Source organism: Dendrobates tinctorius, unplaced genomic scaffold (assembly GCF_039654945.1).
Source record: "Dendrobates tinctorius isolate UK_male_01 unplaced genomic scaffold, ASM3965494v1 ptg000209l, whole genome shotgun sequence".
Lineage (NCBI taxonomy): Eukaryota > Metazoa > Chordata > Amphibia > Anura > Dendrobatidae > Dendrobates > Dendrobates tinctorius.
Genome location: NW_027361876.1, coordinates 2766389 through 2792893, shown reverse-complemented (window position 1 = coordinate 2792893; position 26505 = coordinate 2766389). Strand labels below are relative to the sequence as shown.

Here is a 26505-nt window from a genome sequence, read left to right as displayed (position 1 = left end):
TCCCAAGCATTTAAAAAGGTCCCTTAGTCTGTTTCAGTAGACTCCACAATCATGGGGAAGACTGCTGACTTGACAGATGTCCAGAAGGCAGTCATTGACCCACTTCACAAGGAGGGTAAGCCACAAAAGGTCATTTCTGTTTCATTCCACTCAACTTTCCATTAATATGTTTGGATACAGCACACTGAACAGCCAGCTTCTTTAGCAATGACCTTTAATGGCGTAACCTCCTTGTGGAGTGTGTCAATAACTGCCTTCTGGACATCTGTCAAGTCAGCAGTCTTCCCCATGATTGTGGAGCCTATTGAAACAGACTAAGGGACCTTAGTCCCTTAGTCTGGGACCTTGTTAACTACAGTATTCTAATTTAATAAGATAATGAATTTTGGGTTTTCATTGGCTGTAAGCCATAATTATCAACATAAACAGAAATAAACACTTGAAATGGATCACTCTGTAATGACACTACATAATATACGAGTTTCAGTTTTATAAATTAACCTTTTGTTGATATTCTAATTTTGTGTATATACAGGTGCTTCTCAAAATTAGAATATCAAAAAGTTGATTTCAGTTCTTCAATACAAAAAGTGAAACTCATTATATAGAGTAATTACAGAGTGATCTTTTTCAAGTGTCAAGTGTTTATTTCTGTTAATGTTGATGATTATGGCTTACAGCCAATGAACACCCAAAAGTCTTTATCTCAGTAAATTAGAATATTTTAGAACACCAGCTTGAAAAATGATTTTAAAATCCAAAACATTGGCCTACTGAATGTTAAGTAAATGCACTCAATACTTGGTCGGGGCTACTTTTGCATCAATTACTGCACAAATGCGGCGTGGCATGGCGTCGATCAGCCTGTGGCACTGCTGAGGTTTTATGGAAGGCTAGGTTGCTTTGATAGCAGCCTTCAGCTCGTCTGCATTGTTGGGTCTGGTGTCTCATCTTCCACTTGACAATACCCCATAATTTCTCTATGTGGTTAAGGTCAGGCGAGTTTGCTGGTCAATCATGCACAGTGATACTGTTGTTTTTAAACCAAGTATTGGTACATTTAGCAGTGTGGACAAGTGCCAAGTCCTGCTGGAGAATGAAATTTCCATCTCCAAAAAGCTTGTTGGTAGAGGGAAGCATGAAGTACTCAAATTTCTTGGTAGACGGCTGCACTGACTTTGGTCTTGGTAAAACACAGTGGACCTACACCAGCAGATGATACTGCTCAAGCAGCTTGGATTGTGTGCCTCTCCACTCTTCCACAAGACTCTGGAACCTTGATTTTGAAATTAAATACAAAATTTTCTTTAATCTGAAAGCAACATCTTGGACCACTAAGCAACAGTCCAGTTATTCTTTTTCTCCTTGGCCCAGGTAAGACGATTCTGGCGTTGTCTATTGATCATGAGTGGCGTGACACAAGGAATCCGACACTTGTAGCCCATGTCCTTGATACACCTGTGCGTGGTGGCTCTTGAAGTAATCACTCCAGCAGCAGACCACTTCTTGTGAACCCCCCCCCCCCCCCAATTTTAGAATGGCTTTTTTTTTTTTTTTAACAATCCTTTCAAGGCTGCGAATATCCCAGTTGCTTGTGCATCTTTTTCTACTACACTGTTTCCTTCCACTCAATTTTCCATTAATATGCTTGGATACAGCACTCTGAACAGCCAGCTTCTTTTGTGGCTTACCAACCTTGTGGAGTGTGTCAATGACTGCCTACTGGACATCATCAAGTCAGAAGTCTTCCCCATGATTGTGGAGCCTACTGAAACAGACTAAGGGTGGTTTCACATTTGCGTTTAAGGCCGCAGCGTCGGCCTGCGCACCAGTGCCAAACGCAACAGGTTGCAATTTGGTGCGCTCGGCGCAGTGTCAAAAGGACGCATGCGATGCCAAAACGCATACCTGCGCACGGCCTGCGTCCCCAGTGCTAAAGATAGGGGATGCAGAACGCATGCAGCGTCATGCGCCCATAGGTGGAGCTACTGGCGGAGGCACGGCAGGGGGCGGGGCTTAGCGGCAGCCGTGTCCAGGCCGACGCTGCTGCCTTAAACGCAAATGTGAAACTAGCCTAAGGGACCTTTTTAAACGCATAGGAAGCCTTTGCAGGCTTTTTAAGTTTAATACTCTAATTTACTGAAATAAATTTTGTCTTCATTGTCTGTAAGCCATAATCATCAACATTAAGAGAAATAAAACACTTGAAATAGATCACTCTGTTTGTAATGACTATAGAAAATATGAGTTTCACTTTTTGCATTGAAGAACTGAAATAAATTAACTTTTTGATGTTATTCTAATTTTGTGAGAAGCACCTGCATATTTATTTTTTTTTCAGCTTTATCTTTTTACTCTCCTACGGGGATTAGAACCTGCAATTTGAAAAAGAGGTTTTCCTGGGAGAGAGTTGAAGCGAACCTATCGCCAAACAAACAAAAGTCTTATTCAGACGTCTGTGAGTCAAGTGAGTATTTTTTAATTAAGTGGAAAATAAAAGGGCTATTCTGTGCTGTCGTAGAAGGATGAAAGATGCCAAATTCAATGTAAGACTATGTTCACTTTGCATTTTTAATGCAAATTTTAAGCTGCATTTTACAGTAACAGCAAGCGCTAGACTTCTGAAATCTCATGTAAACACTTTTTATGAACTGAATTTGAAAACTGCTGTATTTTTGAAAACTGCAATGAGTATGTGCAAAAACGCAGCAATAATCAGGTTTTTTTTGTTGCTTTTTTAGTGGAAAAGCAGGTACAGCAGTAAGTGAAACCCATTTATTTTTATGATTTTCCCCAGTTTAAACCATATTGTCTTGGTCTCCTCATCTGAGAATAGCAGTTAGCATTTGTACAGTTTAGTTATGTGTTTAATGTAAATATTGCCTGACCAAGGTGTGAAATTGAAAATTTGACCAACTGAAGGAGTAACCCAAGCGGGAAAGTTAACAATGTCCTACAAACTCAATGCTCTGCCAATGTCTTATGTAAACTATTCCCGACCAATTCAACTCCCCCCCTACAATTACATTTGTAATTGTATATTTTTTCATGAACTCATGTGAACTTTTTTGTTAAGAATTCACTATTTTTTCAAACCAAAATCTTTTTTTCATTAAGTTTGATCAAATTGTTTTATGATTTCACAAATGTCTTGCACTGGTGCTCTAACAACTTGCGTTTTTCATGCTTCTATGGTGGACATAGCCTAAGGCGGTTTATTGGATTTGGCATCTCATCCTTTCTATGGCAGCGTAAAATAACCCATTTGTTATCCATTTTATGCATTTATCTCCTTGTGGATCTACAGAAGCCTCATCAGTGGTGGTGTGCACATAACCTGACCAGATGAGCATAATCATGCATATTTCTAACACAGTTACCTAGGCAAGACCCCTAGTGGTGCTTTGTCTTCTCTCCAGTCTCTCTCCCTGGACCATTATAAGAGTGTTTTTCACAGATAGAACATGTACACAGTTTATGGGGCTGTTGACATGTCAGTTTTTTGCAGACCAAGTGGTCCAAAAACCCCCCCAAACAAAACAGATATTTTAGATCCAAGTCAAATTTATGAAAATTACTGACATCATAAATTGTCATCAGAGTGCTGCGATTAACACTGAAATGAATACGAAATTGTAGTTAGTTTTTTTTTTTTTTTACCAATAGCAAAAAAAAAAAAAAAAAAAAATCACTGATCAAACCATGATGGTAAGAACGGACACACTGACCATATCCAAAACAATGATGAACAATGATCTGCATTTTTACGTTCGAGAAAAATCACCGATGTCGGAATGATGCCCATGTTATATTTTAGTATGGAGTCAGCAAATTATAACATGGAATAGATCACATTTGGACATGTAAGCACTGAATGCACAGTTATAAGAAACCCATCCTAAATACCATCCGTAGGAGCAGACATCTTAGGATTGGCAGCTCAACCTAATGTGTTCTAATAAGACATGTCCACAGATTTCATGCTGGTTGTGGTCATCAGCTGTGTCATGTCTCAGTCTTGTTATTGCTGTATCCATGCATCTATCTAGTACCACGATAAAGCAGACCGTAATATTTATCAGTTGTAGCCAGGTCTATGATGTTTGGTAGTGCCAAGTTCCATCTTTGTTTTTTCTTTTCCTTCTATCCAGAGCCATAACTCTTCTTTCTGTCCACATTGACAAATGAGGGCTTGTTACAGCGAGTTGTACTTTAGAATGACACCATTCATTTTACAACATAGTGAACTGGAAAATGAAAAAAATAAAAAAATAAAAAAATCCAAGTGCAGAGAAATAGTGAAGAAAAAAAACCAAACAAAATTCTGGAATTTTGTGAGAATTGTTTTTACGGTGTACATTGTGGTAAAAATGACCTTATAAGATGATGATGCTCATCAGTACGATGATGGCGATACCAAACATGTCCAGTTTTTAAATTATTATTTTAGTGGTCAAAAAGAAATCTGAAGTTTGGGGAAAAAAACAAACAATTTTTGGGTTGTGCTGCCATTTTCCGGCTTAATTTTTGTGCGATAAGAGGACATTTTTATTGATGCCATTTTGGAATAGAGATGACATTTTGATTGCTTGTTACAGCATTTTCTGTGGAAATGCAGCAACCAAAAAAAAAAGGAATTTTGACGTTCTTGATTTTGTGTATCATGTTTACCGATCAGGTTGATGATTTTTATATTCTGATTTATTTACATTTTATTTATGTTTTTCCATCGTTCTAGTCCCTTACGGAACTCGAAGATGCAATTGTCTGATTGCTTGTACTATATACAGCAGCTATGTCACAGTATTGCTGCATATAGTAAAAATCAGCAATCTTTGAAGCCCAGACCAAGGCAGCGTTTCAAAGTAGCTCCGTAATGACAAGCACGGGGAAAGGTGGGTCTTCAGCAGACCCCATCTGTAATAGAAATGCATCAGCAACCTACGATCACATTATGTGCGTGTAAGGAATGATGCGCCCCCTTGTTGGCGCATGTTAAATGCAATTGTAAGAGTTTGACATGGTTAGAGGTGGATCCTGGCTGTAATGCACAGCCATGACCCGCCTCGCATGGGGCAGGCTCAACCCCATGAGCATGCTCCATACACCCGCTTCTGAATTGTGCCACACATGTACAGTCGAGGTCGTGAAGTTGTTAAAGCACCACTAGAGTTATTTTTTTTCTTTTTTTTCCCTACATTTTACTGCTTGAGTGCTTTCACTAATGTAAGTTCCTTGCCCCTAGTATTCTACTTACCAAACACCATCTTCATCTGTTATCAGTGCTGCTCATATAGTCTTCTGCAGCTTGTGACCTGCCGGATTGCTCCAATGTTTGCTGAGCGATACGCAAGTCACTTCTAAATGCAAGTCTATGAGAGTCAGAACTAGGCTCTAAGACTTACACAAAAAGCTTGTGACTGTTACCCCTGACTTCCAGTCAGTCAGAAGTTGGGGTCACAATATGGCAGATTGGGGACCAGAGCAGTTTCAAGAACAGTTGAAGGCAGTACCTGGCAAGTATGACAGGGATCTGGGAACATGGTGCTACCATTCCAGCACTGAAATAAAAAAGAAAATGCTGGAGTGGCATTAATACTGTGGTGGTAAACTGGTGTATTATGTGTGACAAGGTATAAACCATTATACGCCTATGTGTGGCTTTTCTACTTTTGCAAAACTACAACTTTCAGCATGCCCGAACAACTGTAGATTATTAGCCAAGCATTGAGTTGTAGTGCTAAATAGTTTAAGTCACAAGTTGTAAATATATAATTAGTATATAAATCTTTTACTGTAACAGTACTAATATGCATAGTATAGTTAGTATCGCCCTGTAGGAGTGATTGCTGCTGTTAACCCTAATGGCATGAAAGGTGTTTTCTCAAAGTGAATCTTCGGGAGACTAAGGCTGTGTTCACACACAGCTTTTTTTTAGCGGTTTTTACCGCGGTTTTCGCTATAAAACCGCTAAAAATAAGCTGCACAGTCATTTCTATGCATTTTGCACTTTTTGTGCACATTGATGCGTTTTTTTACCGCGAAAAAAACACATCGCGGTAAAAAACGCAGCATGCTCATTAATTTTGCGCATTTTCCCCGTTTTAGGCCTCTTCCGTGCGGTTTTAAACCGCTGCGGAAAAAAAACGCATAAAAAACGCATCAAAACCGCGCAAAAAACGCAAGCGGAAAAAACAGGATTTTTTGGGTTGCTTACCGTAAAATCTGTTTCTCGGAGCCTTCATTGGGGGACACAGAGACCATGGGTGTATGCTGCTGCCACTAGGAGGCTGACACTATGCACAAAAAAAGGTTAGCTCCTCCTCCGCAGTGTACACCCCACCGACCGGCAGGAAGTTCCTCAGTTAGTGAGAAAGCAGTAGGAGAAGTAACAGAATAGATTGAAAACAGAACAAACAACTCAACTGTAACAAACCGACAAACATAAGAACAGGAGTTGTAGAACATGGTAGGGTGCTGTGTCCCCCAATGAAGGCTCCGAGAAACAGATTTTACGGTAAGCAACCCAAAAAATCCTGTTTTCTCGTTCGCCTTATTGGGGGACACAGAGACCATGGGACGTCCCAAAGCAGTCCCTGGGGTGGGAAACAAACTTCCATCAGGCCAGTGGACTCGCCACCGCAGCCTGCAGAATCCTTCTACCTAGGCTGGCGTCCGCCGAAGCGTAGGCGTGGACCCTGTAGAATTTCACAAAGGTGTGAACCGATGACCACGTTGCAGCCTTGCAAAGCTGCAGCGCTGAAGCTCTGTGGCGCATCGCCCAGGAGGCACCCACCGCCCGGGTAGAGTGCGCTCTGATCCCTGGAGGGGCCACTCGATGCTTGACCTGGTATGCCTCCAAAATTGCCGATCTGATCCAGCGCGCAATAGTGGCATTTGAGGCTGGGTGATGAACAGAGAGTCTGACTTCGGCAAGGAAGTCGTCCGGGCTAGATAGACCCTCAATGCCCTGACTAGGTCCAGCTTGTTCAAAGACCGCTCCCGAGGGTGAGCTGGGCTCGGGCAGAAGGATGGCAGAACAATGTCCTCATTGAGGTGAAACGAAGATACCACCTTCAGAAGAAAAGAGGGCGGAGGCCGCAGAACTACCTTGTCCTGATGAAGGACCAAAAAAGGAGAGCGGCAAGAAAGTACCGCTAATTCCAACACGCGCCAGATGGAGGTAATGGCCACCAGAAAGGCCACTTTCCAAGAAAGGAGGGAAAGGGAAACGTCCCTGAGAGGTTCAAAAGGAGGACCCTGCAGAACCTGAAGAACCAAATTAAGATCCCAAGGATCCACGGGAGCTCAGTACGGAGGAACCGTGTGAGCCACACCCTGGAGGAAGGTTTTGACCTGGGGCCGGGAGGCCAGCGTTTTCTGAAATAAAATGGACAGTGCCGAAACTTGACCCTTCAAGGAACTGAGAGCAAGCCCCGCATCCAGCCCTGCCTGAAGAACCGCCAGAATAGAAGGGAGCGAAAAAACCAAGGGCGCGATGTCATTGGCCTCACACCAGGAGAAATAGGCTTTCCAAGTACGGTAATAGATCTTCGAAGAAGGCTTTCTGGCGCGGATCATGGTATGAATTACCCGATCAGAGAATCCTGCCCGTCTCAAAACCTCGGTCTCAACAGCCACGCCGTTAAATTGAGCGACCGAGAATTGGGGTGGCAAATCGGGCCTTGAGACAGCAGATCTGCCCGTCGGGAAGCTTCCAGGGGGCGTCCGCGAGAAGGTTGACAATGTCTGCGAATCAAGACCTTCTGGGCCAATTCGGGGCGATGAGGATGACTGGAATCCCCTCTGCTTTGATTTTCTTCAACAACTTGGGAAGAGGAGGCAGAGGAGGGAACAGGTAGGGGAGCACGAACTGTGACCAAGGGACGGCCAGAGCGTCGGCGCCCACTGCCAGAGGGTCCCGAGACCTGGACACGAATTGTGGGACTTTCCTATTGAGGCGAGATGCCATGAGGTCTACATCCGGGGTTCCCCACCGACGGCAGAGCAGATGAAACACCTCCGGATGTAGGGACCATTCCCCTGCCGCGAGACCCTCGCGGCTGAGGAAATCGGCGGCCCAGTTGTCCACGCCGGGAATGTGAACCGCGGAAATCGTTGGAACAAAGGTCTCTGCCCATTGAAGAATTCTGGACACTTCCGCCAGGGCTGAGACACTCCGTGTCCCCCCTTGGCGGTTGATATACGCCACCGCTGTGGCATTGTCTGTCTGAATCCTGACAGGCAGGCCCTTGAGGCGCCTTTCCCAGTGGACGAGAGCTAGATGGATCGCCCGTATCTCTAGGACATTGATTTGCAGAGCTGATTCCTGAGTCGACCATCGACCCTGAACAGTGTGATTGCGGAACACTGCACCCCAGCCGATGAGGCTGGCGTCCGTAGTGACAACCTGCCAGTGAACGGGAAGAAAAGACCGCCCCAAGAGAATGAGGGGAGACGTCAACCACCAGTTGAGAGACCGCCTGATCCGGCAGGAAAGGCGAACCGGACGATCCAGAGACAGAGCCGACCTGTTCCACCTGGACAAAATGGCCTGCTGGAGTGGCCTGGCGTGAAATTGGGCAAAGGGAACTGCCTCTATCGCTGTCACCATCTTCCCCAGGACCCTCATGGCTGTCCTGAGGGATGGAAATCGTGTGATCTGTAATGATCGCACGCCCTGCTGCAGGGAAAGAATCTTGTCTTGTGGGAGAAATACCCTTGACCGACGAGTGTCAAACAGAAGGCCCAGAAACACAAGGTGTTGAGTAGGGACCAGACAGGACTTTTCCCGGTTGACGATCCACCCAAAACTGGACAGGGTGTCTAGAACGATCGCCACACTTAGGCGGGCCTGTTGAAAGGAGGGGGCCTTGATCAGGATAACGTCGAGGTACGGAAAAAGAACGAGACCTCTGATCCTCAACAAGGCCATCAACGCCACCATAATCTTCGTGAAGACTCTGGGAGCGGTGGCGAGCCCGAAAGGAAGCGCGACGAACTGGTAATGTTCGTGAAGAATCGCAAACCGCAGGAACTTCTGATGTCCGGGAAATATGGGCACATGTAGATAGGCATCTTGGATGTCTATGGAACCCATGAATTCCTGCTCCTCCATGGAAGCAATTACCGAGCGAACTGACTCCATCCGGAAGTGGCGAAGGCGAACTCTCTTGTGGAGTAACTTGATGAGAATCCCACGCTGTCTGTCGTCTTTATGGAATCCACGCCTCGTCCAACCGTCAGGCTCTGGTAGGCGAGATGGTGGGAGGTGGGGGGGCAAGGACCGTCCGTATAGCTGGCACGCACCTGTGCGAGGCTCCTGGTCCTGCCGCGGAGACCTATGAGGATACGGGGTGGCAGTACACGCCGTACTCATAGTCTCTTTGTGGGAGTACGGATGTGACTGTTCACTCCGTATCCCTCCGAAACCTGTAAAGGAACGACGCACGACGAGGTAGATAGGGGTCTAATAAAAGACCCGTGTCCACCTCCTACTGACACTAAGCTAAACTAAGGAACTTCCTGCCGGTCGGTGGGGTGTCCACTGCGGAGGAGGAGCTAACCTTTTTTTGTGCATAGTGTCAGCCTCCTAGTGGCAGCAGCATACACCCATGGTCTCTGTGTCCCCCAATAAGGCGAACGAGAAATAGGTGCGGTTTCTGGGAAGGGATTCAGGTTTTTGAGCAGAAAATTTCTGCAACGTGTGCACTTAGCCTTACAATTCACACCAGCAGCATGGTGGCACCTCTGGTCCAAATTATGGTCTGTTTCAAGCGAATAGTCCAGGCTATGCCTTTGCAAGATTGAAGTAACGCAAGGGGACAGAAGCTGGTTGGATCCAGTGACCAATCCAGCTTCAGATTCTTTAATAGGCTGTAAAGCCTAGAGAGCTTGCATACATGTGCTCCTTACCTAGATAACAGGCCAGGCTGGGACTGAAAGGTGTCCGGTAATCTACGCAACGAGCTGCATAATACAGAATTAAATATCCCTGCTTTCTTGACAATGGAGTTTTTTTTTTTTTAATTAAAAAGGAAAATTGCAAAGTTGGTTGCTTTTACAAACACTTTGTAATATTACCCATTTCTGAACTTGAGACAACTCAAAACCATGACTTAAGTTTGGTATTGCCATAATCGTACTTACCCGAAGAATCAGGTTATGTACCTTTTACCTCACAAATGCTGCAACAAAGCACAAAAAAACAATACTGAAATTGTCTTTTTTTTACCATTTACTGCTCACTAGTACATTGTATAAGAAAATGAATGGTATTCAAAACTACAAGTTGTCCTGCAAAAAACAAGCTCTGATTCTATATTCCCACAATGAGCTTTTAGTGAGTATTAGTGAGGTTTTTGACAAAATGCAAGTAACCCATCTTACTTCATAGGCACAGAAATACTGCAGAAAATCAAAAACTCACCAAAAAGCGCATTGTCGGAACTTAGTCTAAGAAGGATTTGTCAACAGAAAATGAAGACTTAAGGCTCCTAGAAAAAAAAGGGAGGAAAAGCTAAAAGCGTAAAAACAAAAAGCCACTGGAAGAAGGGGGTTAATTTTACATAATTATGTGAGGTCAGTGTGAAGGATATAGAAGGCCTAAAAGCCCCGTTACACATAACGATGTCCCAGCGATCCCATCAACGATCCGACATGGATGGGATCGCTGGGACATCGTTAGACTGCCCCTCCAGCGATCAGGACCAGCGATCAAGCTGGTTTCCAATGTAAATATCGGGTATCCAAGAGCCGCGCGGCTCTTGGACACCCGCTGTTTACCCTAGAAACCAGCGTACACTAGCGAGATCGCTGTGTGTGACAGGGCCTTTAATGGCAGATTACAATCCTCCTTCAGAGTAGCTGTAACAGGACACCTGGCTCAGCAGGTGGTCCAGTCTCACCAGCTCCCCAGTGAAGTCTCACACCCCCACCAGCCTAGCTAGTATCCACAGGGAGTCATTCTGTGCAATGGTTTCATCCAGGATCCAGACAGATTGGATTTCATAAAGAGATTTGAGAATATGGAATTACCACACATCCTAGCCACATACCAGTTACATTTTCAAGATCTCTGTATCGGGCTGAACGTCTTCCAGGGTCTCAATCCATTCTAGCACCCCAGTGTGGGAAAGTACGCAGAACAGCTAGTAGAACCAGCTAGCGTAGTGGTGTTTGGTCTCCAAGCGCAACAGTGGCCCGGACGGATCTGCTGGCACTGAACCGCTGCCCTATGACTTTCTGTTGGAAAGTTATGATCCTTCATAGAAGGTTTAGCAACGAAAGGGAGGGAGGGTTAAAAAAAAAAAAAGAAAAAAAAAAAAAAAAAGGGTATGACAGGCCAAGGGGTTAAAGGTTTGGGTAAGGACATGTACTCTGTCATGCTTGCTGTCCTCTTCTAAAGGGAAGTGGCTGGGGGGCACATAGAGCAGCATGGTGGAAGGACCAGGATTAAGCTGGCACCCCACGCGACCCAGCACATGTCGAACATCAAACCGGTAACTGACATGTTTCTGCCGCTTATACTTTTAGTACTACCTCCTGTATTTGCAAATCTGATCATTTTATAAGTATAACCTTTATGTATATAGTGTTTTCTCTAGTGGGCCATTAAAGTGATTAAATATAGAATTTTTCCTTGAGCGGCTCTTATTTCAGTACACAGGTCTGTGTTCTCCGTTTTAACTTCACGTTACCAGGGTGGGTTTCTGGCCTGATCTAATCCCGTTAAAAGACCAGGCTTTTATCTAATGAAGAACTGGTGGCAGTCCTACTGGGCTAATAAGGCTCTGTTTCACTGGTGTTATTGAAAGGGGCCTTTCAGCCTGTCAGGGTTGTGAGCGACTGTTGTGTCACATCAGTGTGGACTATATGACCTCACTACCCATGCCTGTGTAAACCGGTGCCAAACTGACCTTACGTGTCCCTAGGGGGCATGGAACATCACTTTGAAGCAATTGGAAAAACCGTAGCATGTGATCCTTCCAACGTAATAGTGACGTCAGGCAGGGTGGGGGTTTATCAGTCAGTAATTAGCACACATCAATACTTTATATACTTATATGCATTAATAAAAATACAGTTAAAAATACAGTTAAAATGATTATAGATGCCGAAAAAATAGTATACAGAGTAACACACACACACATATATATTGATCACACACATTTTAGGCAGACATGGAAAAAAGTAATGCAAAAGTGAAATTTTATTTTTTTTTAACTGAATGAAAAAAGAAATCTAAAATCAAAATCAACATTTGTTGTGACCTCCCTTTGCCTCCTAAACAGCAAAATTCTAGGTACACTTGTATTTAGAGATTTTGTAGGATTATAGTATATTATAGTGTAGTTTAAAACAAAAATGAAGTTGTTGAAGACAAGTTTCATGTCACAGATTATGTTCCATGGCAAGAATGAGCGCAACAAAACACAAGATACTTCTAGTGCATCAGCAAAGTCTTTCCAATGCAAAGATTTTGCAGCACACAGTGCTTCAAAATGTGCTGTTCATGCTCCTTTGATGCAACATTATGAAATGGATACCATTGCGAACCCTCTAGCTAAGGAACTAAGGAAGCTTAGTGCTCGAGATGAAGGGCATCATGCTTAACTCCCTTCAGAATTTGAAGATGTCCAGCAACACCATCAACTCCGTACTGAAAGCAAATAGTGTGGTCCAGCTACACTCGCGTATGGTTTGGCAAAGCAGTGGTCTTCAAAGAAGGATTGTGTCCAAAAAGCCACAACTCTAACGTGGAAACAAGCCCAAGAGACTCAACTATGAACTAAAACATAGGGACTGGTGTGCAAAAAACAAGTGCTCTGGAACGTGGAGTCCAAAAGTGAAATATTTGGCTGTAATAGAAGGCATAAGGGGTGGAGAGCATTACAATAATGAGTTTCTGTATTAAACAGTGAAGAACTGTAGAGGTTGCTTGCAAGTTGTGGCAGTATCTCAGCAAATAGAGTTTGGAATTTGGTCAAAATTAATAATGTCCTCAATGCTGAGATACACAGTCAGATACATATCCATCATGCAATATCATCAGGTAGGCGTCTGAACGGTCTGATTGGCTTCAAATTTATTTTGCAGCAGGACAACGACCTCAAAACATACAACCAAGATCAAAATAGAACTATCTTTATAGTAAAGAAGAACAAGACGACCTGGGAGAGATGATCCTTTAACCACCTTTCTCCCAGAGTCAAGATCTCAGAGTCTGTCTGTGATTATATGAAGAGACAAAAAACATGCACAAGTCTACATCCACTGAAGATCTTTGGTTAGGTCTCAAACATGTTTGGAATAGCTATCCTGCTGAGTGCCTTCAAAAACTTTGTGAGAGTGTACCTAGAAAAGTTGCTGCAGTGTTGAAGACAAAGGGAAGTCACACCAAATACTGTTTTAAGCTCTCTCTTTTATTTAACTTTTGATGCATCAAGACAAACAGATATCGAGAGCGATCAATAGAGAAAAAGTTCTACTACACCTCCTGCTCCTCAATTGATCCAGCCCTCAGCCTTCTATCAACAACACTAAGTAGTGAGATCTTGTGATTTGTGAGATCTGGCAAGTTATAAGAAAAGATATTCAGTTCTGGGCAGGGAGATAGTGCTACTAGGCCAAGAACGTCTGGTTTTACTGCCAAATAGCAAGTTTCCACAGAATGTTGGCAATTTACATACCATGCATGCAGATATTTAGTTATATGCAAAGCACTTTTTTTTTAATTGAATACATTTAATATAGGTTTTAGAAAATCCGTTCATACAGGAATTGGTCTCATTTAATGATGCTACTGCAGGTGCTGCTACCCGTGGATGTTTCTGAGTTACAACTACACCATTTTAGAACATTTGCCTGATAAACCTGCAGCCATATGATTGGCTATGCACTTTTTCCATGCAAAAACAAGGAGCCCTATTTTCAGTATTCATGAGTGTCATCATGACATCAACAATGCAGACAGCCAGCCAAGGAAGAACCTGAATAGTGATGCTGGAACTTTTACAGCCAAGTAATGCTTTTAGATAATTTCACAAATAAATACCATGTGAACTATGAAAAAAAAAAACAAACTACAAACTTTCCAATATAGTTACCTTGGCTCTTAAAAGGAATAGGACTTAAAGGGAAGATATATTCATCCAAGGGTGATGGTGGATGGATAAGTATTTCAGCAGGTAGAGTAGAATTGCTAAAAAACAACAAGTTATAAAAGGTAAAACTAGTTTCAAGTAAATGATAGTGAGAATCTGCCCTTTGCTCATGTTTTTCTCTTTTACAATTTTATCCTATTGCAACAAAGATACCTGGCCATTGTTAAATCACATACTAGTTAGTGGGAAAGCAAGTAAACATTTGCATTTTGCTGATATAGTTTAGACAACCTTTTCAATTCATTGGCTTTACATACAATGAAAGCAGTGAAATTGCACCATATGCAAAGAAATTACAATAGGAAGGGAGAACATGGACAATGTTTCTTAGCAACCTTAGCCATTGCTTAGCATCAAAGTCACCCTACTGTCACCAGGTTTTTGTTGCCCCATCTAAGGCTACTTTCACACTTACGTTTTTTTGCTGCGCGTTTTTTGCGCACACAAACGCATAAAAAAAAGCATCATGCGTTTGTGTGCGTTTTTTGAAGAAAAAAACTGCATGCTTTTTTTGCGCATACGTGCGCTTTACAATGTGCACCCATAGACTATAATGGATGTTTTGCTGTAAAAAAAAAAAACGCATTGCGTGCGCATGCGTTTTTTGGGGGCAAGTCGGACGCACAAAAAATGCAACAGGATGCATTTTGTGCGCCCGAGCGCACACTACCAAAAAACGCATGCGCATACAAACGCATGTGTATGCGCACCTATGTAAAAGATAGGGGGGAAAAACGCATGTTTTTTTTGCGCTAAAAAACAGCGCAAAAAAACGCAAGTGTGAAACCAGCCTAAGAGCAGAGAACCTGAATCTAGCAAGATGTCACTTACTGGGTTGCTTGCCGTAGTTTTGATATATCACTGTTTAACTGTTGACAATTTACCAGTGTGTTTTTTTTTTTTTTTTTTTAAATGATGAGCTTTGTATCCTGATAGACAGCTTTCTGCTTATATACAGTGTAGAAAGAAAACAAACAGTGCTGGTCCAAGGCTATAACTTACAAATATCAATCCTCCCAAAGGCTGTGATAGCAGGAGTTATTCATCTCAACGCCACATTGTTTATTTTATGTGTATCTCCTCTTCTGTGAATTGGAGTCTGAGCCAGTAAGTATGCTTTGAGATAAGGCGTTTCAAGGAATAACACAAAGTGCAAGTAAAGGCCCCGTTACACGCATCAATGTACCAGCGATCCCACCAACGATCCAACGTGGATGGGTTCGCTGGGACATAGTTAGCTGATCGCTGGTGAGCGGTCACAGACAGACCCATCAGCGATCAGGACCAGCGAGCAAGCTGGTATCCAAGGTAAACAGCGGGTATCTAAGAGCCGCGTGGCTCTTAGATACTCGCTGTTAACCCTGGAAACCAGCGTGCACGCTGGTTTCCAAGGTAAACAGCGGGTAACTAAGCCGCGCGGCTCTTAGATACCCGCTGTTTACACTGGAAACCAGCTCCCAGCGTCGCTGATCGTTGGCCTCTTGATGTCACACGCAGCGATGCGCGCTGGCCAGCAGGAGACCAATGATCAAAAAATGGCCCAGGACATTCGAGCTGAATCAGCGATACCCGGCAGGGGGGCCGGTCGCTGGCGAGATCGCTGTGGTGTCACAAAATCAGCGATCTCGCTGTGTGTGACGGGGCCTTAATAAGAGATAGAGCCACACCTAAACTTTTAAGCTGGGTGTAGCCAGTACTAACTTTAACCAATGAGATGAAGGTATGCTAATGGAAGCACATACGTAGAGAAGCTGAGCCAATTATATTGTCACAATGTATGACCAGAAAATGCCTATATAAACACCATCCTTTGATGTAATAAAGACAGATCATGTGGCTCTTCCATGCGCATTTGGATTTTACAATTTAATTAGGAGCAGGCACCCGCTTGTTCGAAGGACAAGTTGTTGTTTTGCCACACCCAGGCAGAAGGACAACTAAGGACAGCTGCAGCAAAAGGTAAGCAGCTTTATTCTTACACTACCTGAACTTGTCTCTCCATCTTGGCTCCAGTATACATTGGGTAAATGTGTCTGCAGATGACTTGATCTGTTCATAGTAAGTGGGTCCATTATTGTTAGACAAAGTACCCTGACCAGAGCTTGTGTATGGTGTTGAATTCCTGTGTAGTGTATCATATGAGGAGTGTGAATTTAGCATTTCACTGGTCATCTGTCTGTGAGGTTGGATTGTAAGGATTAGTTGATTGGCTCCACTGGATATATTTGTGATTGCTGGGAACAGCCTTTTGTAGTGCTAAGGAAACCCATATGGTTCCTGCCAGGGCTGTGTAGTTGGTAAGCCAAACCTCCAATGCCTCAATTTTCCTGACTCTGACTCCCTCCATACAGGGCTCATGCTAGTAAAATGGTAACATCAGGCATTTAAATCACCATTATGATACAATAATCAAGCTATTTAGATGGAACATAAAATATATTTACTGGAATACAACTTTAGTACACAAAAAACTTAATTGTAAATATGCAATACACTACGCAATAAGTGGGAGAAAACAGTTTTCAACAAAACGTACTGAATAACATTTGTAAGATAAAAGGAAGGAAAACAGACCATATAAGTGCCTGTATATCAAGGTAAGTGAAAAGTGAAAATCATTTTATTTAAATGGGGTGACAAGAAGATCACAAAACAATTACATATGCATAAAACATGGATGATTTTTGTGATCACTCACCATAAAATCCTTTTCTCCGAGACGCTCATTGGAGGACACAGGATAGCTACTCCTCCGCCGTATACACCCTCGCCCCGATTGCGGGCGGAAACCAGTTTGCAGGAGATCAAACAAAAACCAGACATCAACCTTAATGCAGGCAACAACATGTCTAGAAAATAACCAGAAAATAACCACCCTAACCTCGTACAGAGAGCATATTAAACAGAAGCCAACTTGGCTAACAGGGTAGGTGCTGTGTCCCAAATGAGCGTCTTGGAGAAAAGGATTTTACGGCGAGTTATCACAAAAATCCATGCTTCTCCTTCGCCTCATTGGGAGACACAGGTACTGTGGGACGTCCTAAAGCAGTCCCTGGGTGGGAAATTGACTCACCGATCCAAGCTACATGCACCTCCTGTCTAAAGGTGCGCCACCGCTGCTTGGAGAATCCTTCTACCCAGGTTCGCATCCGCCGAAGCCTGAGTATGGATATTGTAATGTTTAGTAAACGTGTGCAGGTTGGACCAGGTTGCTGCCTTGCAAACCTATTCCGCCGAAGCCTGGTGCCGAAGCGCCCAAGAGGCCCACTGCCCGAGTAGAGTGTGCTCTGATCGCTGCTGGAATCGGCGCGCCTCTGATACGGTAGGACTCCTGAATAACCAAATGAATCCATCTGGCTATGGTCGATTTTGAGGCAGCGAGTCCCTTCCTGTGACCTTCAGGGAGCACGAACAGCGCGCCTGACAGACGAAAGGGTGCCGTCCACGACACGTACCTCCTGAGTGCTCTCACCAGGTCTAACGTATGTAGGGCCTTTTTCACACGGTGTACTGGTGCTGGACAAAAAGAGGGCAAGACAATATCCTCATTAATATGAAACGAGGAAACTACTTTTGGCAAAAAAGGAGGAGCTGGTCTAAGAGCCACCTTGTCTTTGTGAAAGGTCAGAAACGGGGCTCGGCAAGATAACGCTGCCAGCTCCGAGTCCCGCCTGATTGATGCTATAGCTACCAGAAACACCAGCTTCCAGGAAAGGTATGACAAAGATATCCTGGAGCGGCTCGAATGGAGCTTCCTGCAGAACACTTAGGACCAGGTTAAGGTCCCAGGCGTCCATAGGCGCCTTATAGGGAGGTACCAAGTGGGAGACCCCCTGGATGAAAGTCTTTACCTGCAAGTTGGCAGCAATCCTGCGCTGTAAGAGGACGGATAAAGCAGATATCTGTCTAGGCCAGACTGGAGAAAAGAAAAGATATTAGGGATGGAGAATCTCAGTGGCGAACAACCGTTGTCTCGACACCATGCAAAGAAAACCTTCCAGGTGTGGTGGTAAATTCGTGCTGAGGCAGTCTTCCGGGCGCTAACCATCGTAGCAACCACTTTGCGCCCAAACCCCGCCTGCGTCAGAATCCAAGATTCAATGGCCAAACCTGAGTTCGGGTGGCAGACTGGCCCTTGAGAAAGTAGATCTGGGCGCTCTGGCAGTCGCCATGGCATGTCGACGAGCAGCTGCACTAGATCTGCGTACCACGCCCAACGAGGCCAGCAGAATCACTGGCACCCCCTTCTGCCTTGACCTTCTTGATGACCCTCGGAAGTAGTGGCAGCAAGGGGAATAGGTATGGGAGGCGAAGCTGATTCCATGGCAGAACCAGCGCATCCACGGTGATTGCCTACGGGTCCTGGGACCGAGCGACAAATACGGACACCTTGGCGTTTACCCTGGAGGCCATCAGATCCACATCCGGTGTTCCCCACCGTTCACAAATCTGCTGAAAGACCTCTGGGTGTAGTGACCATTCCCTGGATGCAAGCCCCTGCCCGCTGAGGAAGTCTGCGGCCCAGTTCTCTAAGCCCGGGATGTGGACCGCCGATAGCGAGCGGTTCCTCTCGGCCCAGCGAAGCACGTGTCCTACCTCGCGCATGGTTGCCCTGGACCGGGTGCCCCCTTGGTGATTTATGTAAGCCACCGCCGTGGCGTTGTCCAACTGAACCCAGACATGGCGGCCTGCTAGAAGGTGATGAAACCGTTGCAGGGTCAGCCGGATCGCCCGTATTTCCAACAAGTTGTTCGGGAGACGTGCCTCCTGCGGCGACCACTGTCCCTGGGTTGTGTGGTGGCGGAAAACCGCTCCCCAGCCGAGAAGGCTGGCGTCGGTTGTGACCACCAGTCACTGCTCCGGGGGAAAGGGTTTTTCCCTGAAGAAGGGAGGAACTGATTGTCCACCACTCTAGTGACTGTGTGACCTGAGAGGACAACCGGCACAGATGATCGAGTGTGAATGGGTTCTTGTCCCAGGCTGACAAGAGGGCGTGCTGCAGGGGGCGAACGGGATCGCTTCCATCATTTTTCCTAGAATCCTCATGCAGAAACGGATGGTGTGAGGGACTGGTTGGCGCAGTACCCGCACTCCCTGCCGGAGGGCTAGGGCTTTGTCTCGAGGGAGAATTACCAACCCTCGGCAAGTGTCGAAGGTCATCCCTTAAAAGGAAATTCTCTGAGCTGGAACAAGGGATGACTTCTTTACATTGACCAACCACCCTAAGCGGGCAAGAGTATCTAGAGTAATGCTGACACTTCCCTCGCATGCCCACCTTGAAGGGCCCTTGACCAAGAGGTCATCTAAGTAGGGGAATACGACTATGCCCCGGGAATGCAGGATGGCCATGGGGACTGCCATGACCTTTTTTAACACTCTGGGGGCTGAAAAAATGGGCTGAAAATCTCAGCTTATATAGGGTAAATCAATAATATATAAAGTGCTAGTGCATAGTAATGTTAATACATATAGGGTCAAGTGCAAGTCAATTAGTTGCAGAAATATACTGATATTATTGTGATGGAAAGACCGGTTCCTCCCACGTCACCAATGTGACGTAACTACACAGGCACAGCTCTCCGGCGCCCCCTGTGTCTCAGGTCAGTAAGGGAACTGCACCTAGAGCAAATGGCCGCCGGGGAGGATGTCCTGTTACCCGCTGGGCATTCTAAGATTCATAATCAGAGTAAAAGCATCAGGCCAAGATTAATTTTATGGTTTAATTGCCTTAAGGGTGCACTAGATAATTACAGAAATATACAGTAAGTAAATACAATGGAATTACAGTGGATTTGCAGTCAGAGTAAAATATAACAATAATGGTACAAGACTTAGAGATATTAAGCTGGAGGTCAATTTACCAGGTTGTAGGTTGCATGTGGATGCCGGGAGCTCTACATTCCACAGGTATAAGAATCTTAACTGCCGGACAGACCCCAAAGCGCAGGCCGCTGCTCCCTTGGCAGATCTGTCCCCAGGTCCTTCCTAGATCATCATCATCATCTGGTTCTTCTGCGAGAGTGTGTCTCTCTGCCCTGTGCCCCCAGTTCTTAAGCATGTTGGGTTCCTCCCCCCTGTGTCAGAGGGTGGGCTAATAATCTCCACCCTTTAGCTCTCTGCAGAACTTATTCCCAATATCTAAGAAAGGGGTAACTTTCTACAGGACGATCGGATCCGGACACGAGAGGTACCAGTGAATGCGGTTTGTTTTGTCGTGTGGAGAGCAAACATGGCCCCATTGAATCGCTGTGGAGGGAAATCTCTATATCTCAGGTCCCAGAGCCCTCACCGACTCAGGAGTTGCACTGCCAGATGCGCGATTTCCTCAGGGTCACGCGGATATTTTTTATGAGTCTATAACTCAAAAGGTGAGCTCATAATCCATGATCCTAGGATGGAGTCGGAGGGGCTGGGAGAGACAATGGATGTGTATTCCTGTGTCCAGCTGACAGGTATATTCTAATTGAAGCCCCCAGGCACCTTCCTGCCCCATGCTGGCGTGGCTCCCAGGGCTGTGGAGTCGGAGTCGGAGTCGTGGAGTCGGTGCTCATTTTGGTGGAGTCGGAGTGGGAGTTGGAGTCGGTATAAAATGGACCGACTCAGACTCCTAAAATATATAATAAATTGGGTACAGTAATTCAATGCAGGATGTGCTGAATATTTTTTCATAGGAGTTTGGGAAAGTTATGAAATGTCCTATAAATGGCTGTTCTATTCCTGATCCAAGGCTACATTCACACACAGCGTTTTTCCTGTGTTTTTTGAGGATACGTTTTTCAGCTGCAAAAGCTGATCTTTTTAAAAAACCGCATCACCTGAAAGGTTTTTGAGCTCATAGATAATGTTTTCAATAGCAAAAGCAGATTAGAAATCTGCTCTATCCATTTATCCATATCTGTCTATCCTTATCGTATCTGTACCAAAAAGAATGAAAACCGGGTAGTACGCCAATATATATTCTGTTCTATCTAAATATCTTGATTATTGGATCATAGAAATGATTAAATGTCTGAGGTTCACATTGTACTACAATAAATTTTTCACTTAAATATAAGCAATATGTGTGGGAGTCGGAGTCGTGGAGTCGGAGTCGGTGTAAGGGAAATTGAGGAGTCGGAGTCGCACGTTTGGCTTACCGACTCCACAGCCCTGGTGGCTCCTACTCAAGCTTTGAAGTTCTGTTTGGCCTTATCTCATTATCATACTAAAAGACCTTGCTATTCAACATTGGAGCACTAAATCCTGCTTTCTTCCTCACAATTATCAAATACACATGTGCAAAATTGTTGGTACCCCTCATTAAATGACAGAAAAACCCACAATGGTCACAGAAAGAACTTGAATCTGACAAAAGTGGAAAATAGACTCTCTAACCCAAGTGGCATCCATCACACTTGTTTGTAGATATTTATATACTATGTAGAAAAAATATCATTAATCCTACATCAGGAACCAGTCCCTGGTTCCTTTGTTTCAACAACATTTGTGCAGTCTATGAATTTGCTTTGAAAAACAGTATCGCCTCCATCAGATCCTCCTTCATAGAAGATCTCAAATCTGATTTGAATTATTTTAAGGCTAAAGAACAACCTCTCTACACCAACATGGGTTGGTGGCAAAGCAGTAACCACATGAGCAACTTCTCTAACAAATTCAGGGTATAAAGGAATTGCCTCATGCACGGTCAGTTTTGATGAACGGTTTAACGCTTCTACTTTGAGAGGATATGAAAAATTTTGCTGAAATATGGTCAAATAGTTTTCCCTGATGGCATCCAAATACTGTACAAAATTAAACTCCTGATCTGATGAGGCTGAAGATATGGTAGGCAGTAAGGCTGAAGATATGGTAGCAGTAAGGGTATGTGCACACGCTGCGGATCCGCAGCGGATTTGGCCTTGCGGATCAGCAGCAGTTCCGCAGGCATTGTACAGTACCATGTTAGCCAATGGGATTTCAAAACCGCAGTGCCCACGGTGCGGATTTTTCCACGCATATTTGCTGCGGTTTTAAATCCGCAGCATGTTAATTCTTTCTGCAGATTCCGCTGCGGTTTGACACCTGTTCCATTTTCCAGGTGTCAAACCGCAGGGGAAAACCGCTGGCAAATCCGCAGGTCACTTTACCTGCGGTTTTACCTGCAAATCCACGCGGAAAAATCTGCAGGTGAATCCGCAATGTGTGCACTCACCCTAACACTGGCATGACAATTCCTCTTGCTCTTGGCAGTCCTGTAGCCAATCAGAATAATTGCTACCTTAGTCAGACCTCATTTTCCATTAGTAAGCAGTTGATCATATAAACGATGACTTGGGTCCACAAACAGCTGCCAGAAGATATTTTGTAATGGCAGTGTCTCTCTCCATTTCATTGAAGCAGCAAAGCCATCTGGGATTAAACTTCCTCTTTGGGACAAGCAAAACAGCAAGTTCTTCCAATCCTTTATGAAAATGCCAGGCGTTATATCCTCAGCTTGTAATTTTTTTAGTCACTGCAAATGGGTAATGAAGCAATTCCTTCAAGTCAGCCACCTGTGTCCATTGACCTTCATTTATTGTTACCTGAGGGTTCGCTATATGTATAAGAAAGGGTTTCAGTTTAAGCAATTGCTCAATCATTAAACTGTGTTGCAAATTATTATGCAAAAAGAGTTTAGGAGTGATAAGGCTAGAATTTTTTTGTCATTTAAACTCATTGACGGTGATGTGCGTCAGAGCTCTTTATATCACTGAAAGCAATTGCAGATACCTTTGCAAATTAGTTTGGCAGGTGTGTCCAAATAAAGGCAAGACTACTTAAGAAGGCTGTTCCACATTAAGCAGCCTACATTTTTTGCCAAAATGGGAAAGAAAAAGGATGTGTCGGCTGCTGAGAAGCAAAAAATTGTGGAGTATTTAGGTCAAGGCATGACTACAATCAACATTGCCAAGACACTTCACCGTGATCATCGCACAATCAAGAAGTATGTAGCTGATTCCCAGCACACACGTGTGCGTGCTGATAAGGAAAAATGGAGGACTCTTTCCAACAGGCAATTGCGTCAGGTTAAAAAAGCAGCTGCAAAAATGCCTTGTCATAGCAGCAGACAAGTTTTTGAAGCTGCTGGTGCCTCCAACGTCCGCCGGAACAACAAGATGCAGGGTCCTTCAGAGGTTAAGGCTGTGTGCACACGCTGCGGATTCATCCGCGCGGATTTTGTAAAATCCGCAGGTCAAAATACCTGCGGTTTTACCGGCGGATTGCTCTGCGGTTTTTCATCTCCTCAATGGAGGAGATGGCAAATCGCAGCAGAATCCGCAGAAATAATTGACATGTCAATTCTTTCTGCGGATTGAAAACCGCAGATAATCCGAGCGGAAAATTCCGCACCGTCTGCATTGCGGTTTTTGATTCCCATAGGGAATCATGGTACTGTACACCGCAGCAAAAACTGCTGTGGGTCCGCAGCGGCCAAAACCGCTGCGGAACCGCAGCAAAATCAGCAGCGTGTGCACACAGCCTTACAGCTGTGCGTAAGCCATCCTGTCGACCACCTCTATCCACTGCACACAAGCAGAAACGGCTCCAGTGGGCCAAACGATACATGAAGACTGACTTCCAAACTGTTTTGTTCACCGATGAGTGCCGTGCAACGCTCGATGGTCTATGGATGGAGTGGAGGATGGCTGGTTGATGGACACCCCATGAAAACACGGCTAAGGCGCCAACAAGGAGGAGATGGAGTAATGTTTTGGGCTGGAATCATGGGGAGAGAGATTGTTGGCCCCTTTAGGATCTCTGAAGGGGTAAAGATGAACTCCATAATCTATGTGGAGTTTCTAAAACAGCACTTCCTGCCATGGTTCAAGAGGAAGAACCGTGCTTTCCGCAGCAAGATCATTTTCATGCATGATAATGCTATGCACCGTCTCATGCAGCAAATAACACATCTGCATCTCTGGCTGCTATGGACATAAAATAGGACAAACTTATGGTGTTGGCCACCATCTTCCCCTGACCTCAACCCCATTGAGAACCTCTGGAGCATCATCAAAAGGAGTGTCTATGATGGCGGGAGGCAGTTCACATCTAAGCAACAGCTCTGGGAGGGTATTCTGTCCACATGCATAACAATTGAAGCACAAACCATCCAAAAACTGACAAATTCAATGGACGAGAGAGTTCAGAAGCTTCTTTCGAACAAGGGGTCCTATGTGCAAATGTAACATCACCTAGAATAAAGTTTTGACTTGAAAACTGTTTTATTTCATTTTGTAATAAGCTGATAATGCTTATTATTTCACAATTGACCATTTTTTTGTTCAAAATAAAAAAGAGGTTGAAAACTCTGCTGTGCATAATAATTTGGAACATGCATTTTGAGTGTTTCTTATTTTTAAAAATATACTGTTATCATAGGCAGTTTGTTCAAAAACATTGCAATTATACTAGAATATTAGATGACTGGAAAATAACAATGACTGCAATTCATATAGGTAATTTAGAGAAAATATGAGGAAATATTTTTTGCATAATAATTTGGAACACAGTGTAAATAGGTGCTGCTCCACCAAGGGGCTTGATCCACAATTGTCCGATTTCCAGTATGTCTATTCAAGATGGAATCAATTTTAGGGGTTCTGGTAATACTAACCAATTTCCTCACTTTGCCAATCAGACCATCTCTTCTTGCAAGCTGTAGCGTGTGAATAACACAGCACGTGTTTAATATGAGAGAGGTTTGAAGAAGCTTCAACAAGCTAGTTAATTGTAAAGTATCATTTTGCTGTTATTCTGTAGTAATAGTCTGTTTGTTCCTCAGATACAGGACTGTGGCCTTCCATATCCATCTATTCTATTATTTTCTAAACACCGTTTTTCGGTGATTACTTTGTATCTCCGTTCATACTCCACCCACACACACACGATACACCATTTGAAAGGTAAACTTGCCCCCTTCAGCAAGAAAATAGCCAAACAAACCACACATCCACAATTTGATCACAAAATACAGTTTAAACATTAATTGTCATAAACCTGCAGTAAGGAAAAATGACCTGCAGGTGGCACCACACTACCCCAGAGCACACTACCACAAAGCTGCTTACAGACATCAAAAACAAATCCAAACATTTGCCTTGGGGGCTTTCCAGATTGCTGAACTGCTTGCCCAGCGTATTTCAGGCAAATTGGAGGATTGCACACTTCACTGCAGGTGAGTCACATATGCAGACACATTTGTAAACATGCACTGCCTATTGAATTGCACACTTACTCCATTCATACACCACCCACACAAACAAATGATACACAATTTGAAAGGTCAAATGGCCTGCAGGTGGCAGCACACTACCCCAAAGCAACTTACAGACATCACAAACAAATCCAAACATTTGCCTTGGGGTCTTTCCAGCTTGCCCAAGTGCTTGCCCAGCCTATTTCAGGCACATTGGTGGATTGAACACTTCACTGCAGGTGAGTCTCACATGCAAACACATTTGTAAACATGCACTGCTTTTACAGTGATTACTTCGCCCTACACAGACACACAAATGATACACCATTTGAAAGGTAAACTTGCCCCCTGCAGCAAGAAAAGAACCAAACAAACCACACATTCACGATTTTATCACTAAATACAGTTTAAACATTCATTTTCATAAACCTGCAAAAAGAAACAATGACCTGCTGGTGGCACCTCAAACGGAAGAAATTTTTTGGCCTCTACTTATCAAACCAATTTATTGCAGGGTGGATAAAAATCAATGTTTTTTTAAAAAAAATCAAAAATCGGATTTTTTTTATTTAAATCGGATTTTTTTCAATAAACTGCTTTTTGAGGAAAATATTTTACCATCCAAAGGTTCTTCCATCATGAGATAAAGCTGAGTTGTTTAACTCAGTAGAATAAAGGCTGTATATGTGTAACATTCACAATGCCATGCTCTTCCAGAGGTTTCTGTAGGATTAGTGGGCAGTTTCTCTCCTATATTATCACAGACGCTCGCTTTACTTACGCAGTTCTCAAAACTGAATTTGACTCCGCAGAGGTCCCAGCCTCTTCTTCACGGCAAAAATGTTACAACATGAACAGAGTTGAGAAAAAGACCTTAATCCTATTGTTCTACAAACCTATGAATACAGAATCAACCCCTTCAGTGCCAAGTCCAAGAAGTTAGACAATATGTTTCTGATTGTTTGGAGTGGAACAGATCTGCACAACACAAGAAGAATGTGAATCTAAGTGTGAGGAGGAGGAAGGGCAAGCAGACAAGAAAATGAAAGTGAAACTTTGAGCACAATACTGCAGCATAGCCACAGACAGACAAGTCTGGATCTGTTTGTGTGTACGATCTGAGGT

At 44.0% G+C, this 26505-nt stretch overlaps 1 protein-coding gene across 1 annotated transcript in view; it reads right to left on the bottom strand.

The window, feature by feature from the left end:
• SCAF11 (SR-related CTD associated factor 11) overlaps positions 1-26505 on the bottom strand; it is a 160619-nt gene that overhangs the window by 30007 nt on the left and 104107 nt on the right. Inside the window, exon 10 of the mRNA XM_073554244.1 lies at positions 14109-14203. Within this exon, the coding sequence (XP_073410345.1) occupies positions 14109-14203 (95 nt within the window). The remainder of the gene's footprint in view (positions 1-14108; positions 14204-26505) is intronic.